At 35.4% G+C, this 18,282-nt stretch overlaps 1 protein-coding gene across 3 annotated transcripts in view; it reads left to right on the top strand.

Moving 5' to 3' along the window:
- Nucleotides 1-14,172, top strand: part of TUSC3 (tumor suppressor candidate 3) — a 124,231-nt gene extending 110,059 nt beyond the window's left edge. For 2 of the 3 annotated variants that reach the window (XM_066996269.1, XM_066996268.1), the window contains 3 exons: nucleotides 3,763-3,837; nucleotides 5,862-5,952; nucleotides 13,873-14,172. In XM_066996269.1, the coding sequence (XP_066852370.1) occupies nucleotides 3,763-3,837; nucleotides 5,862-5,952; nucleotides 13,873-13,888 (182 nt within the window). In that variant the 3' untranslated portion in view covers nucleotides 13,889-14,172. The remainder of the gene's footprint in view (nucleotides 1-3,762; nucleotides 3,838-5,861; nucleotides 5,953-13,872) is intronic. The other variant, XM_066996270.1, reaches the window with a different exon arrangement.
- Nucleotides 14,173-18,282: the final 4,110 nt, after the last annotated feature.

Here is an 18,282-nt window from a genome sequence, read left to right as displayed (position 1 = left end):
CAATGTTTATTTTTGTTTTTTAATACTTCCAGTCAAGCATCTTGGTATTTACAGAGCTAAATATTATGCTCTGCTACTTCTGATCATTTTATAAATAATCTTATGAATTTTGGTGATCACTGTTTTTCATCATACTATTAAACTGATCTCCCTCAGGTATCAAAATATTTGGAGCCTTTTCAAAAGAACTAACTGAATTGTGTATGTTGTCAATTTCTATGAAATGTACCAGCTGGGGAAAAAAGGGCAGCAGAATTTCAGTAGGTAAATCATTCCAAATTTTAAAATGAGAAGATATTTAACTGGATTTGCACACACACAAACTTCCTACAAAAGGATACATTTATCAGAAAATATAAGCACCTGAACTTGAAACATTTGCTAGCCATGGTTTATCTGAGTGCCACATTTCCCTCATGTTTTCAGAATAATTGCATAATGCATAGTAACAGGGATAAAGAGAAACAGAAAATAAGTACATCTTTTAATGCCATCTTATTTTTTGTGCATAGAAAACTGTCCAAGTAACCAATACTGGAGAAATGTGTTATCATAAAAGATTATCTCTGTAGCTAGGACCGTTGCGTTATTTTGTGAAATATCAAAATAATGTAAAAAAACATGCAGTATTAGGAAACAGCAGCCCGACATAATAAGTTAGGCTAAGAATTCTGTGGTAAAAAGCTAATGATTGCATTGAAATCAGAACTCAGTAAGACTGATTCTTTTGCTTCAACATCATAGGCTAAGAATTCTGTGGTAAAAAGCTAATGATTGCATTGAAATCAGAACTCAGTAAGACTGATTCTTTTGCTTCAACATCATGAAGTAAGTGACACACTCACTGTTAGGGTGTGAAGTTATAAAGCAGGTGTCACTGACACTAACCAAGTGAGGCTAAAGTTAGAAAGCAAGAACTGAAGCAGAAATAGTGACAGTGTGAGGGAAGTTGTAGGGGTAATGATGTGAGGCTCCAAAAGAGCTGGGACAAAAAATAAGCACAGTTCACTGTGACACTGCTCTGTCACCCACACAGTAAAGAAGTGCTTCCAGATGTCAAGATGGAACCTCGTGTTCCAGATTTTGCACTGAAACAAACTATTCGTTAGCTGAAGCTTCAAACTCCTTGTATATTTACCTACTAGTTTTATTCTTGTTTTTCTTCTACTTTTCATCTGCAATCTTCCCAGTAGTAATATGTCTATGTCTGATGCATTCTCATTATTTCCAGGTTATTTTTGCTTTCAGTTGTATCTTAAATGACTAAAGTACTTAGGTATGCAACTCTACATATGTTAATGTCTCATTAATGAAACTAACATCTCCTAAGATTCACAATGAAGCATTCTCGTGCACAAGTCCCTTGAAATCACCAATTCCTTTAACACGGTCAGCGGACCCTGCCTCTGGACAGCATTGTATTAGGAACAGAGTCAGTAAATTTTAGACCTTTTCTTTCAAAACAGGCATTGGAAAAGGCGGTAATAGTGATGCTGATGTCTCTCAACATAAATTTAACAAATTCCTATGTCTATTGATTCTGAGTTTCTGATGCTTTGGGGAAAAACAAACAAATTATAAATGGCCTTAAGACTGGGAATTGAAAGAGATTTTTCCCCAGTATTGTTGGGATTCAGTTATAGTCTTTTTTGATTTTCTCTGCCTTTAAGAATTTTGCATTTTTTCTCTAGGTAAAGTAGGACAGCATCATCAGAAAGACAGGGATTGAGTTTAGGAGGAATTAGATCCCCAGTTTTTCACTCCCCAGGCAATTCTAAGCAATGGTTTTGTGCAGAACTTGAATATAACCATTCATTCCAAAGGGTCACTCTGTGCCTTATACCTTGTACATGTGTGAGAAAAGTAATTCAGGCTACTAATGTGTTGCTAGTGTCTAATTTAGGAATGTAGATAAGATGTCTGTACCCAAAAGATTGTTTATACTTGTATTTCTTTGTTATTGCAGAGATGAGTATCTACCTCTTTTCAGCACTGATGCTTATTTTTGTTAATCCCGTTATTCAATATTTGACTTTTCTCATTCTTCATGTATGAAATTTAGAAGTCTCAAATGTGAATCATAGAATCATAGAACAGTTTGGGTTGGAAGGGACCATCTAGTTCCAACCTCTCTGCCATGGTCAGGGATGCCACCCACTAGATCAGCTTGCTCAAGGCCTTGTCCAACCTGGCCTTAAACACCTCCAGGGATGGGGCATCCACAACCTCTCTGAACAACCTGTTCCAGTGCCTCACCACCCTCTGAGTGAAGAATTTCCTCCTAACCTCTGATCTAAATCTCCCCTCTTTTAGTTTAAAACCACTCCCCCTAATCAGGCTGCTGATCTCCTCTGAAGTGGGATGATGTTATCATTGACATGCTTTTAGCTTTTCCAATGATAAGACGAGGGGAAATAGCCTCAAGTTGCACCAGGGGAGGTTTAGGTTGGGTATTAGGAGAAATTTCTTTACTGAAAGGGGTGTGCAGCATTGGAATATGCTGCCCAGAGAAGTGGTTGAGTCACCATTCCTGGAGGTCTTCAAGAAATGTGTAGATTTAGAACTTATTAGTGTGGTTTAATGGTAGACTTTAGTACTAGGTTAAAGGTTGGATTAGATGATCTTAGAGGTCTTTTCCAACATGAATGATTCTATGATTCTATGACATTTCTAATAGTTTCGCCCAGTCTCAGTTTGAAATTGTGTAACTGCAATTTAAGATGTCTTTAAGAATTTTGGTCTAATATTGATCATTTCTAACATGAAAAAAAAATGTTAATACAAATATTGATAGGATTAGTGCAAGTATAATCTTAGAGGATGCACATATTGTTCATGGCTGTAGCATGTTTGAAGTATCTCTCGTGCATTATCTGTGTAAGTAAATTGGAATACATCTCATTCTTAAAGTTGATACTTAGTCTGTCATCCTGCTACCTAGCCCCAGAGTCAGTAAAATTAAAAAAAATCCTTATTCAAGATTCAGTTGCTCAAAGTTTGTATTTTCTGACGTTGTGAAATATAAGTCACACGACATGCTCCTGCTTCGGTGTGGCATTCATGCATGCCTCCTCCTCAGAACAGATGTTAAGCACAGTAGTAACCATTCTTTTTATTTATACAATTTCAAATAAACAATTAAGTGAATGGTTTAAGATCTAGCTAAATTAGTTAAATTGCTTTATCGTTATGTGCTTGTTTGTATTTGTAACAGTAATAATTAGGCAATAAACACTGCAAGTGACTGAGGACTTTGCCTCTGGGATGTTTCTCTGCTGAACTATTAAACAATATGACACTAAAGAGGGAGCTAATATCTGTCTAGAAGCAGAGGAAGATAAAGCAGTCCAACTGCTTCAATTTTCATTTAAATAAATAAATAAATAAATTGTGTGCAATAACAGTGATTTCTGGTTTTAGTCTCCATGTCTAAAATCCTTTATTTCCAATATACAGAATATTGGAAGATATTGGGGAATATCTATTTCCATAACTCTCCAAAAGTTGTGTGTCGTACATGAGGACTTACCCTTTAAAGCTTTTTGAACCTCCTATCCTCTTGTATGTCGAATGCACAAAGGAAAATGTTGCTACCTACTTTTGCTACAGGTGAATCTATTGTTACGGTATAGATTGTGATATGCAGCTTTGTATGTAAATACTTTTTCATTTTATTACCTTGAAAACTTTAGTTTTTAGCTGTACCTTTGTGACTTTCTGAGGTATCCACACATCTGTTGTTCCTTGACAATGGCAATACAGATGCTGCTATCACCATGGGAATGGTACTCCTGAATGAAGCTGCTACCTCCAAAGGGGATGTTGGAAAGAGGAGAAGTAAGTTGCTTATTACAATTAAGATAATGTTTGCACAATTAAAAGATACTGAGAAATTACAGATGAATCTGATTAATCCTGATTAAGTTTTCAAAAGGTATCCCTCAAACCAATTTTTAAGTTTTGTGGTGTGGAGAAGATAGTATAAAACTTCAGGAGATAAAACTGCATTCATATGAAGTTGTAGCTGTAAAATATATATATATATGTGTGTATATATATGTATGCATGAATATGTATATATATAAATGGATTAAGCATCCCCAGCCAACCTACAGGTTGACACAGCATCTCCATGACGTAGTAAGGCATAGTGTGAATGATTTTTGGCTTAGGATTATGTTGAAAGTCAGTGAGTTAAAGAACAAGAGTTTAAAAATATTGTTTTTAACACATGAATTCAGGCATTTAAAATGCTTAAGATGACAATATCGGAAGGAGTGGAAAAACCTCTCTTACTTGGTACACTTTGCCAATATCGTAAGTTTCCACAGGAAGGTGAAAGCCCAACAGTATAGAACATACCCTCTTCTGTAATGTCTAAAGATTCTAAGCCTGAAGTGCAAGTTTAATATTTTTCTGAATTTCATTGGCATTCAGAATATTTAAAAGATTTTTGGCAATAAGTCATGTAAGAACATGATATGAAAGTATATAACTAATACTGATTTTGAAAGAGACCTTGACATGAGTTTAATTGGCATGTGATCATAGATCCAGATTGTATCTGGGTGTGTGAACGTAAGCATAGTGAAATAACAACAGGCTACAGTACAAAATCAAACTCCTTTCTGCTTGTGGTCCTTAAGTGAATGCTTTCTGTGTACTTGCCTTGCATTGTTTGTTCATGCTTAGTAATTTATTTATTCATGTTTTGAATTCATATTTATGACTAATGATTTTTTGATGATGAAATGTGTTTATAGGATTTGTATATGGCTAGTTTTCTTAAATTAACTGCAGAAATCATATATTTAAATTGACATGTCGGTTTTTACATGGCCAATTTTAATGAAAAAATGCATCCGTTTTCAGGTTCACTGACTTCGTGGTTGCTTGTTCTTTGCTCAAAGCCAGCCAGTTTTGACACGTAAATATTGCAATTAAATAGCAAAGGTTTGCCTAGGCTAGGAATAGTATAAGAAGAAAAGCTTTTAAAACCAAATTTGCTCATTAGAACCAAAATATAACCTAATGTAGATGAGATGCATCTCAATTATCTGCAACAGCTTGTAAAATGTGTCTTTTTTTTTTCCCCACTTGCGTACAATTGAGTGAACAATGGTGACTGATAAGGTTTTATGCTATGGCACACAGGTGCCAATTGCTGTTTCACATATCATTTCTTAATTTAAGTTTTTACTTTGCTAATTCATTTGTACCCTGAAAAGACTTAAAAGAGCTTGCATCTCATCTAGGTGCTATGAGAAGCTCTGCGTCTTTATTACTTATCTTCAGTACCAAAAGATTAATATTGTTGTTAAGAGTAAAAAAGAATTTGGCTACCAACCTTGAAACTTAATACAGTGTAATGTTTTAGCCATTAAGAATTAGATAAGGCAGCTACTAAACAGCCTTTGCTGTTACTTTAGCCTTAGAGGGTTGACTAGAGAGAACATGATTCCATTAGTTAAGCAATATTTTTCTAAATGTGATTTGTTTTCTGAAAAGAACAAGCAAATGCCTGAAATGACATTACGTGATATGTATAATTTACAGGGTTACTAAATCCATTATCAGTGGTAAGGTGTTTGCATCCACACACATTTGAGTTGCAAATTGCTACTCCTTTCTTGAAAATACATTCATACTGACAAGTTATTTTTTCTTAATAACCATAAATATTATTTCAGCGTGTGTTTGAATTCCTGTCAGAAGATAGTGGGCATCAGTAGGCAAGGCAGCAACATTTTTGTATTTCACTGTCAAAATCCCTTATAAATGATTGACATAAATAATATTCTTTGTAGAAATTCCAGTTTAAGTCTTTTATATGCTAGTAAACAAAGTTGTTTTCTTTCCAGTAATATGCCTGGTAGGCCTGGGTCTGGTGGTCTTTTTCTTCAGCTTCCTTTTGTCGATATTCCGTTCCAAATACCATGGCTACCCATATAGGTAATCTCTCATTAAATTCTCATTTTATATATTTCAATAACTTTGAATAAGTTTAAGAATAGCTTTTAGGTAACAAATATTTAATTGTTACCACTGGAGTCTGTGGGAGCTGGAAGAAGCAGGAAGAAAGGTAATTAATCAAAGCGAACCCAAAAGGGCTGAAAAGCTAGTGGGGTTGACATGACTGTTACTGCAGATCGGTTAAATTAGTTTGAGCACAGACCATGTCATCTACAGTGCCACCACTAAAAATGCAAAGGAAAACATATGCTTGAATTTATAAACCTTTTTTAGATATTTCTTTGTGCGTCTTTAAGATAAAAGAAACACCAAACCAGTGTACAGTGCTAAGCTATGCTTTATCACCAAGTTCCATCTTTTTTGTCAGAAACACCGGAGAGGAAATAAAGAGTTATGATCTTTAATTATATCTACATCTGCCAATTAAACAGTTGTAGTTTGTCAGACAAGCAGAAAAAAAGTGGAGAAATAGTAAATGAAAAACAGTTCTTGCCCAAGGATGTAGAGAAGCCTCTCCATTTTGCAGGTGGATGATCTCATCTGTGAGTCACCTGTAGAGTTCTAGACTTGAATCACATCGCCTTGCTCATCTATTAACATATTTTCTCAGTAGCCTGTTAAGAATCCATTATCATTTTCTCATGATCCCAGTATAATTTTTAGATTTACATGAAAAATCCTACCCCAGAGGAAAGGGAAATGTGCAATTATGTGAAGTCTTCAGTGCTATAGCAATGATGGACCAGGCTACTGAGATAAAAGCAATACAGTGACATTTCCTGAGTCATCAAGTTTGTGGAACAAAACAGAGAGATCTGTTGATTTTTCTCATTCAAAGCTTTCTTTTATAAGATGACTAAAATATTTTTAATGAGGAAGAGTCTTCTGTTGTTCCAACAAATCTCCAACATCAATAGTTTTGTTCCGTTGACTTTTGATCCTATTTGAAACTATGCTGTTCTTTCTTTTGCTCCAGTCTTTGCTCCTTTTTAATATTTTTTCATGTATATATATGTACATATTATACAGTTGGCATAGTCTTAACGTGCTATGTAAGGCTTTACAATAGAGATAAGATGCATGTGAGCTGTTTTCCTCCCTCTAGCTGTCCACAATGCATTTTAAAGAAGAAGTTTGCCTTATTTCCAGTAAAATTGGTTTCTATAAACTAGTAGACTAATCATTCACAGAATATTAATCTACATTACTATTTAACGTGGATGAAAGTAAGTGGATGATATTCATGTTGCTGTATAGATATAGTAACATTTTGCTGAAAGATCTGACATGATGAAATGTCATCTAATACGTATACAAAATATACATAAGGGAAGCTTTTGCACCACAGATTGAAGGCTATATTTTGAAGTAGAGAACAAAAGAATTGTCTGTTAATGTTAACAGTTCCGCTGTTAATGCCACTGTTAATGAATCATATAAGAATACTTCTACAGTTTTTCTCTTAGTGTTGCTTTCTATGACTAGCTCTTGTGCATTAGTGCAGTAGCCAGTTTTATATTCTGTGTTTTGTTCTACCACTCAAGACAATAGAGCTCTTCCCCTTGCAATATGCACAGAAGGTCTGTTCCTGCTTTTTATTCTTTCCTGCTGGAAAGGGAAGAGGTCTTTAAAGAGCTCGATACTATAATACTGCAAGATTTCATCAGTGTGGAGTTAGTAATTTTCAATTTGTGATAGTCTGTACAGCCTCTCAACGTCTTCTACCTTTTAGCCTTCAATAACTTGGGGTGAAGAACAGAATCTAGTCTCCAAAAGTGTGAGATATTCTTACTTCCCATTAAGAGCTTAGGTTGAAGAAGTAATTATTAGCTTCATCTGCAGCACATTAAGGTCACTTTTCATTTTTAATCCTTTCATCTTAGGAATGTTCTTACCACCTATTAACAACATGCTTATATGATTTTGCCAACTTCCAGACCTTGCATGGTATTTCTGAATGCTAGCACTAGAAATTTTTGACTCTTATGTTACACTTAAGATGTCTGAGGTTGAACTGTACCTTTTGAACATGACTATGGCTTGGCTACACAACACCATAGATGTTCATGCATACCTGTTTTCTGGGGGATTTCCTTCTTTTTGTGCTAATGTTTTTTGCTGTAAATTTTGGGGAAGCAGATTTTTTTTTTCCACAATTGAATCTGCTCTTAGTGAAAAAATAAGACATCCTTTTTTGGTTGTCTAGCAGAAGCTGAAGCCTGTGTAGATTGTAGACTCCTCTGTTAGTATCCAAGCTAAGAATAAAGGATGTGAAGAAGTAGGAGAAAAAAAAAAAAAAAAAAGAGAGAGAGAGAATTTGATTTCTATCAAAGGTTCAGTAAATTTAATTTGATATGCAATGCATGTGGAAAAATGCACGTTATGTTACAGCTGGTGAAGAAAGAAATAAAAGAAATCTAGGATAGTGCTGAAAAGAATGATTCATTACAACCCTGTTAAAGTGAGATACTGCTTCATCATGCTGCTACTGTGAAGAAACTGTTAGACCCATAAACCAAAATCTGGCCTAAAGAGCTGAGTTAGAATCAGCATCGCAACTTACTAATCAATAACACCCATGAGATAAATTCATGAAAGAATGAACTCCATGGATGCTAAGTACATGAGAAACATTTAGTAGCTGACGCGGTGTTGTTGTGTGTTGTTCCTTGTTTTTGTTTTTGTAACATTACTGCTTCTACAGAATTTAGCAAGATTTTACAGGCTTGCTTGTACTCTTCTAGATTCTCCGTGTTTTCATGGGAATGAACTAACCATTCAGTCCTAAATCCTCATTCAGTGCAGAATCACTGGAAACTGTCACTAGAATTGATCCTATTACTTTGCCATGATGAAATTTCATTTACTTGTTTCCAAATGTTTAATGTACTTATCTGTTCCTTTCCGTTGTTAAATCTTTGAGGGTTTTGTGGGTCTCTTGGGTAGTTCTGAACCCATTTTCTGTTCCATTGTTGTAAATAAACATGCTATTGATTCTTTGACACTTCAGTTGTCTCAACCATGTAGTCTACATGACACTGTCATACTCTTTCTGAAGAGAAGCTTCTTTATGTTCATACTTAATTAATTTTAATTTAAAGCGAACACACAGAACAGTAAGGTATACTAAATATATAAATTCTGTTATTTTCTCATTGCTCCTTTAATTTTATATCCTGCACTTAAATCTTAGTCATATATGCTGATACACATTCATCTTTTTGTCTGAATTTCTCAGTATCTTTCCAAAGAGTTTCTTGTCCCATCAATTGATCCTGGTGTAGATATGTCTTACGATATGAAATATGTCTGTCTTTTTACTTTCACTGGTAGTAGGTTTCACTTTGAAAGTATCAGTCGTTATGTGATAAATTGTCCTCAGGCTAGTAAAGCTTTGCCTGTAACAACAGTAGCAACAATGCATACTAATGATTTGTCAGAAAAAAAAGAATGTTCATCTTATCATGCCTAAAGCAGTATTTAAAGAAAATGTTTTAATGCTATATACATAATCACAAACATCAGCTTCTGTCTTGAAAAAAAAAAAGTCTGATATACCAAATTGTTTGTGCTGTCACTAAACAATCAAGTCCTCTGTGAAGCAGTATGCATCAATAAAAAATGAAAAACTAACATAACCTGCTGTGCATCCTCTTTCTCTCCACTGACCTCTATGTAGTAAAGATAAATCAAAAACAGAGGTAGATAAACATAAAGCAGGAGTCAAAAACTGGAGTAAAACAGTCATTTCCTTTTCTAATGTGCATAAATAAAAGTACTGGGAATGCTGTTACTTCCTTGACCCCGGTAATGCCATTGTCAGTGTTAATTTCTGTGACAAACAGAAAAGTGCTAGAGAACAGCACAAGTCTATAAATGTGCTCTTTAGAGGGCACATATGTATGTAGGAAGGGAAAGTAACATTATGTTTACATTATTTTCATCTACTTCAGACATCTTCCAATTAAGTTTTCAATTCTTCCTTCCACAGAATATTACTTTCTGAAAGTTAGTGTTGGGGAAAAAAAAAAAAAGTTACTATGTTGGTAAAATACTTTTATACAATAAACTTTTGGAGTGAGAGGTGATGCAAAATGGAGGTCACCGTGAAGGTTACTTACTGAGTGTACACAATCATGATGGATGAGTTAGCATGTAATAAATCTCTCCCCTCAAGCCATTTTTACCAGGGCAGGTTTTTTTCATGCTGATACTAAACTACATTTTTGTGAGGAACAAGATGGAATCTTTAATTTTGCTAAAACTTTTATTTTAATTGTTGTCATTGATGGTTGAATGGTAATGCATTAATTTTATTTCACACTGTTGAACATTTTCCCCTTTATAAAGCTTTCTGGATAAGATAGGAGTGTTGTTGTATCCAAAGGAATATTTTTAGAAGTTTTTTCACCCCAACATTTAGACTGAATAAGTGATATGTTAAGTATCAGATATTCGGTCATTGAGCAATAAAATTTCACTATATCAACACAAAATCTTATCAGAAACTAGTACACATGGGAACAACAGAGAGGATATACTTAACTCTGAGGCAAAAGTATGAACTCTAGGTTAGCTTTTCTGGTCAGAAAAGAGCTTTGAAAGTTCAGTGCAAATGTCACTTCGGGCAGTTGCAGTCCAAAAAAAGCACAGAAAATATTAAGAATGAGAAAGGACAATAAGAACAAAACAGAAGATATCAGTACGCTAGCACAGTAGTGTATTACTGTGAATATTAGGAACGTAAATATTTGTAACACTGGTTTCTTCAAGAGGACAGACAGACAAAAGTCTTACCCACTGTTTACTAATGTTAAAATATATATATATATATATTTTGAGCTTTGGCTGAAATTTACCAAGTGTGTTGTCTTTTATGCTTTATTTTCTGCATTAATTTTTAGTATGGCTTTGTTATTGTTCACACTTTTTACAATCCTTTCAAGTCTACGACTTACCACGTGCTTTTTTCTTAATCTGATTTTAAATGATACGAACAGCTGAAAAGTTGAAGTTTTCAAATAATTTTTATTAAGTTGCTTGCATTATGTAACAAAGGTAGTGTTTTTTTTTTAACCTGCATTTGAGTGTTTCATTATCAGATTAGCCTTTATATCAATTGCATTTGTGTATTATTGAAAAGATTAAGGTGAAGAGGTTTTAGTTAAGTCATAAAGAATAATCAGCCTTCAGAACTATGTACTGGGAGAATGGAAAAATACATGTTCTGTATTGACTAGCAGAGAGAAAGAACTAAGCTACAAGATAGCACGATAAATAAAAGATGCCTTATTTTCATGAAATGAACATAAATGTTAAGTCAGACATAAAGTATTCATTCATTGCTTAGAGAAAAGCAGTCAGTGCAACATGAACAGACAAATTACAAGATGCCCCAGAGCTGCAAAACTCCTTGCATTCACCGTATACACCATATAAGAAATGTCTATCTCACTGTAATTAAATTAGTTTCAGTAAAGAAAACTTGCATAATACTGAACAATAGAGATTAAATAGAAGTGAATAAAATAGAATAGTTATTTCTTAAAAATATATTTGTAAAATATAAGTGAACATGTATGCAGACCAATTAATTTTTTTAATAGATGTGAGTGCTACAAACAACTGCTCAGGTGTTCCACACTGAGTTCATGCCTAATTAGTTTGATTCACCTCAAGTTTATGAACTGATAAATGTATTTCTGTTGAACACCAGGATTCACAGTCAGGTCTATGGTGCTCAGCAAAATAGGTTATTTTCCTCAAAACAGAGGAAATAAGAATAATTTTAAAAGACAGGAGAATGATAATACACATTTATCAAGACAATGAACTTCAAATTTATTGTTTTTATATTACTCTTCTTAATGTGGCTGGACAGCAGTTTCTTGAGAAAGAAGCTGTCCATTGAAATGGAAACAAAACAGCCCAGTCTCTTCCGTGCATCTAAACTATCCAACAGCATACCTAATTAATGAATAGCCACAAACCACTGCATTTCTCTCTGTGAGAAATGTCCATATTCAGTGCCAGTTTGTAGTCCTTTAAAGAACAGACCTGAATTTCAGGTGTCTGGCCCCATAGCATATCTCTTAAGAAGGGAATGCTTCTTCCTGTGGCAGTTTGCATGCTGTTCAATGAGTAGGACTTCTGTGATTGTCACCATTAGAAATTTCTTTTAGCTTTTATAGCTTTCCTGTAAGTCCTGTAAGTTCTGCCATTTCCTCCTACCTGTTGTACCCATTTCCAGTTAGTTAATGTCTGGAAGGGCACAGTTGGGCCATCCTTTCCTGCTGTGCTTTGCCTAAGGGGATATGTTTTCTTTTTTTTCTTTTTGCAGATCTTTTCCAACAGATGTTGTCCAACTTGTCATAGATTTTTCAGAAACCCTGCCTCCTTCCCTTCTTTTTTGGCGACTCCCTGTATCATGATTTTTATGATGTTTTGGCTTTTTGTCATTTTCCACCTTTGGCTTTTTCCTTCTTTGAGCATCTCTTTGGCTTGTTTTATAATTTCTACATTACTTTCAGTGTTTACCTTACGCATGTTCTATATTATGTCTCTTAGCTGCTAAAGATGCTGTTCAGTTACAAACAGAAAGTAAGGAACAGTAGATACGATAATGGTTTATTTATTCAAAATGACACTGCTAAATTTATATATTCCTACAGTTATATCTTTCAGTCTTTCAGCCCTATCAACACAACCTGCATGATTACTGTACTCTTCACCCTTCCCACTCTTCACCTCCAAAATTTTTCATTGACTGTATTCCTCTCTTCTCTCCTCTCCTCTCAATTCCGTCTTTCCTATACATGGCCTTACATATGTATCTTAGACCTAGGTTATCTTTCTAGTATCCTGTGCTCAGCATTCTCTTACTTCTCTGTTAGCACCTTACAATTCACCTCGTCACACAGTTGTTCTTGCTAGCTTTTCCCTTTCAGTAATCACCCTCCAGCACCCAGCCAGTTGCCATCTGTTTTGCCTTGGCTTGTATGTCTTGCCTAATAAGCGTGTCAACTTTTTGCAGCAGGGAACATCTTTATACTGGTACTGTCTTTTAAGCTTATGGCAATTGCGTGGCTGTTTTGTAATGAGTAATTAATTATGCCATTAATGGAAAACTGATGAAGTTAATACAGTGTGTACGCTAGAGCACACTGCATTTCTATAAAGGAGTGGAAAGATCTTTTATGCAAAGCTAGAGGCAGTGAAGCTGTAGAAATCCTTCCGTTCAGTAGCTCATTGTTTTTATGTTTGTACTGTTAACTGAGTCTGTGATTGTGTCTTTGTGTTCCCATTAACCTATTTGTAAGATAACTCTTCTTTGGTAAAGTCCTTGGAAATCCCCAAATGAAAGGTATGACAAGCAATGTGTATGTGTTTTTTTGTAAATACAAAACTGTGTTCTGAGGTAAAGAAGCAACAATGTCATCTGAAACTTCTTAATTTATTAAAACATTAAAAATGTAAGAATCTGCAGCCTTACAGACCCTTGCTAAGTCCTGTATGCCCTCCTTGCTCAGGGGCCACTTCAACAGTAAAGAATGCTTAAAATAAATCTGAAACATCTCCTGGGAGAGGTAGTTCGCACTTTAAGTAGTAAGAGCAGATGCAGAGCTTGATTGAAGAGAACAGATGTTTGAAGTGCATTTTGCTTTTTAATTTTTTTAATAGGAAAATTTAAGCTTCAGTCACTCAGATTTTTATTTTATGGCTTTCATCTTGCTTAGTAATTACTTAATAGGATATAAAAATTTAAGAGATTATTACACAAACATTGGCTGACTTTTCAAATGAATGTTTTCAAGTCCTTGTTTATTCTTTTTGAAATAATTGTGGTGCTATATTTTATAGACATTTCTCAGCATTTAATCATGTTTCCTTTCTTTTCAGCTTCTTAATTAAATGAATTCAAGAGGGATTCATTTAGAGCTGCTTACCATGAAGATAAGCTGTTACTGATATTATCTGCCCGCCAATGTTACATGTATTCAAGAATCTTTTGTTGGTTCGTCTGTTTTTGTGATAATTTATATAGTATGCTGATAGAGAAATGAATACAGTTATACAGTTTTATGCAATGAATGCTTAATTTATAGAAACATACAGTAAACATCTCATTGGGAGTGCTAAAAAGTTATGAATATAGTATACTTAGTGCTCAAGAATTTAAATAAATTTCTTTATAATGTGCTTCTGTTTAAGGCTTCCTCATTGACAAGAATCCAAGGTGTATTGCCAGGATTTTTCATCTGAAGTTTGTTAAAAGCTTTTGAGATATGTTTTAGCATATGAACAAAATATTGTTCTTTAAACTCCTGTTTAGAGAAATACCATGGTGGGGACTGTAATTTAACAACTCCATACATCTTGCTACCACTTTGCTTTGAAACTGTTATCTTAGGGGACAATAGAATTCAGCCCAGAAGTTTTAATGTTACATAGTTGTTTGCACACTGAGCATACTAACACAGTGTCATGTAGGATCCCCCCAAAACACGGTGTAGCCCTTTGGTAGCCATTCTAGAGATGGTACAACCTGGTATATTTGTAGCTACCATTACAAGAGTAAGGATCAAGGAAGTCTTGGAAAAGCCCCATCTGTTTAGGTAACATTCATTTTTACTGAACTATTCAATAAACCTCCAATTAGCCAGACAACTCAGTGCCTTTGTCTGCAGTTCTAGAGGTACGTTTAGGACACACCTAATGCTAGTCCTACTCACTGGAGTTTGGAGTGATATGGAGAGAACAGCCTGTCAGCATTCATTTTGGCAGGTTAATAGAGTCCCTAATTCACCTCCAACATATTTCTTTATGTATCATACACAAATGCCTCTAAATATGAGGATAAAATTCACTAAACTGTACAAAACTCCCTTCATCTAATGCTCCAGGTATTCCTTTTCTGGAAACTAGAGTTATGTTAACAGGTGGGAAACCTTTCAGGACAAGAAAAGACAGGAAGGACACGGTATATCTTACACAAAAACACAGCAAGACTGCTGGTGTGTAAAAGTTGCAAAGTTGTAGATCAATATATAAACCAGAAGCTGGGGGAAAAAAAAATGACAAAATCAAAGCACCTGGTTCATAGCCTGCTATGAAACATGAAGGTGAATGTAGCCTTGTCAAAGGTACTCTGAATGTTAGCTAGAACAACACCTCACAACATGTAGGGAAGGCAAATCAGACTGCCCACAGTGCCAGTTGACTGGCACATATCAGTGTGGTGAAGCTAGGGCAGAATTTACAAGTGCTTTATATCTACACTAGAAGCTTAAAAAAACCAGGTGGAGGAATTAGAATGTGTGATGCCAAACCACAGCCCTGGTATAACACATCACAGAGACCTGTTGGAGAAAAAAAGTCTGTAAGACACTGTTGCCAGGCTTCTGACTTAGGAATGGCACAGCAGGATATGTGGGTGACAAAGTGGCACTGTGCATGAGGGATTACATAGAGTGTGACAGCACAGAAGTCTTATGGGGTAGAGGGATGGGGAAGTATAGCAATAATTCTCTGTGGTTGGAAGTCTGTACTTCTCTAATAATTTTTTTTTTATTATTATTATTAAAAAGAGTTAGAACTGTTCTACTGACCCCTAATCAAGGTGATGATATTGATCAGAAAGTAAGATAAGAGAAACTGCAACACTCAGGCAGTAATAGTGAGAGATCTCAAGACGACATCCTGATGAGATTAAGTATTGCAGCTTTTGCTGAGTTAAAGTGTTCCAAAAGTACACGACTGCCTCCTGGAACAAAGACTAGATCTCACAATTAATAAGCAAATCGAGAGCAGCTTGAGCAGTGCTGCTAAGCACAAGAAAGATTAATTGGAAAGTAACTCTCTAAGAGCAACCATAATACAGCGGGTTCAATACTGTTGCAAGAGTGGACAATCAAAGTGATTATCTGAGATAATCAGTTTCAAAGAAGGAGTAATGTAGAAGTAAAGGCAGATAATTAAATTTTATAAAGGAGCAGTCCAAATAGCCAGACACCAACAAGCAGCCTGCAGACTGTTAAATATTCTATTTAAACCCTAGGTAAAATGTGCCACAACTCAAAAAGAAATAAAAAAGACTGGTAGCTGAACAAGAAGGTTACAAAAGGTGTCCTAGGGAGTTCTGTGTTTTAAATGCTGCCAAGGGGAACAGTAACACTCATAGAACATTAGGTCAACTGTAAACTTAAGAAGGCTAAAAAAGTAATGAGAAGATGATGTTCAAGGTGGTAGCAGCGCGGTAGCACAGAATTCTTAAAACACGTCAAAAGGAGCGGACCCAGCAGGGAACTGGTGAGAGAGCTGATGACCAAGGTTTAAGATGGGGCACCCACTGATTGCCTGCATTCTCCACATATTTAACAGTTGGGCTTGATGATCTTAGAAGTCTTTACCAAGCTAAATGATTCTATGATTCTATGATAAGACCTTGACAGAGAAGCTGAATTCTTTGTAGCAGATAGTTCAGAGCACCTTCTGTGTATTTGCTTTAAATAAATAAGCTAGATGCTGCTAAGATCTCAGGACCAAATGACATTTATAAAAGAGCTCTGAAGGAAATCAGATGTGAGGCTGCAGAACTGCTGACTGAGGTGCCTCCACCTATCATTAGATTGCCAGCTGTGTCAGAGGACTGACGGATTGCCAACACAGCTCTCATCTATAAAAAGGAGTCCAGAGGGAAGCCTCAGAGCTGCAAACCGGTGAACAATTTCCAATCCTGATAGGATGGTCAAGTGTCTAATAAAGACTAAGTAAGTTTACTGAGGACAAGGATTAAAATGGTTAGCTGAGAAAGCTGTAGGACTTCTATAAAGGAAAATTCAGGCTCGCAAAGCATCTAGAGGGATAGAAAGGTATTAGAGAAGCACATGGATAAAAATACCTAGGCAAGGTTTTATTAAAGAACCTAATCCAGAATTGGAGGAAATGTCCTTTTCATGAATTGAAAACCAATTAAAAGATACCAAGCAAAGGATAGGGCTTCCTATACCTTACTTCTCATGACAGAAAAAAAAACAGCAATGGCACCTTCCAAAGGACTGTTGCTGGGACCACTTGAATTGATCAATGACTTAGAGACGGACACATTCAGGGCAGCCTGTCAGATTTGGATACTGAAGTGCCATGCTGATGGGAAGAAAACTCCGAAAGAACCTCTCAAAAGTCAGTGAATGGGCAAAAAGATGGAAGATGAGCATCGATGCACATAGAAAAAAAAAATTATGCCTTATCTTGCTCCAACTCAGGAAAGACCCCTATCCCAAGATGTGATCAAACAAACCCTGTGGGGAGGGGGAAGAAAAAGTACAAAATTTAGCAGAAAACAAATACACAGAATAATGCATTTAGATCTCAAGAACTGCTAAGTTATAAAACACATACAAGCAGGTTTTAAAATATATACAGAAAAGTGTTAACAACTTCAAGATATTTTCCTCATGCATCAAAAATCTTAAGATCCTCTTATGATGCTAATGCACAACATTTTCTGAAGTGCTAGACTGAATGCTATTTATTGTAAGATTTAAGTCTTTCCTTTCTGTTATATTCATAAGAAGCTGATAACTCAATTCCTGTCTTATTTCATAGGTGATCACTTCCAGCACTATGAATTTATCACCCTAACTATGGCATTCACAGTAGTCTGGGGACTGGTTGAGGTTTGATTTAAAGAACAAACTAAAGCAGTGAGAAACAACACAACTGTAGTACAGGCAATAAGAATTGCACGTCTACACACAGCAGGCAATACAGATTCCTCCATTTCTGACGGTTGCTCTATCTTATGCTACTTGGCCCATATGCTTCCTCTCCAACCCCTGGGTTTAAATACTTTCCTATGGACCTCAGTAAGCATTTTCAAAAGCATTAGTTCTGTTCTCTTCCAATTTTGTGTACCAGCAGCTTCTTCCTTGTGTCTTTTTTCTATATCATATGCCTATGAGTTTTTACATAGATCCAGATGAAGTCTGAGGAAGCATATCATACATTTATTTTGTTGCACTTAGTTACTTTAATTAGATGTTGATGAAACTGGAATAACATATATTGTCATTAAAGGAACTGTTTAGTTAGAAATTCTAGCAGTTATTCCTATAATTCTTCATAATGAACATATATAACTGAGTATGATTTTGGTGTTTATGTCAGGTAGTACTGAGTAACTAGACATGAAAAATAAATAAATAAATAAACCTATAATCTTACCTCCAATGAAAATGTAAAATAGGTGTGTTCTTGCATATTCACTTATAATAGAGTAGACATTCACCTATGCACAGTCCCTATATT

Source organism: Anser cygnoides, chromosome 4 (genome assembly GCF_040182565.1).
Source record: "Anser cygnoides isolate HZ-2024a breed goose chromosome 4, Taihu_goose_T2T_genome, whole genome shotgun sequence".
Taxonomy (NCBI): Eukaryota; Metazoa; Chordata; class Aves; order Anseriformes; family Anatidae; genus Anser; species Anser cygnoides.
Note: the sequence above shows the minus strand (reverse complement) of the source record. Positions and strands in the feature narration are given on the sequence as shown.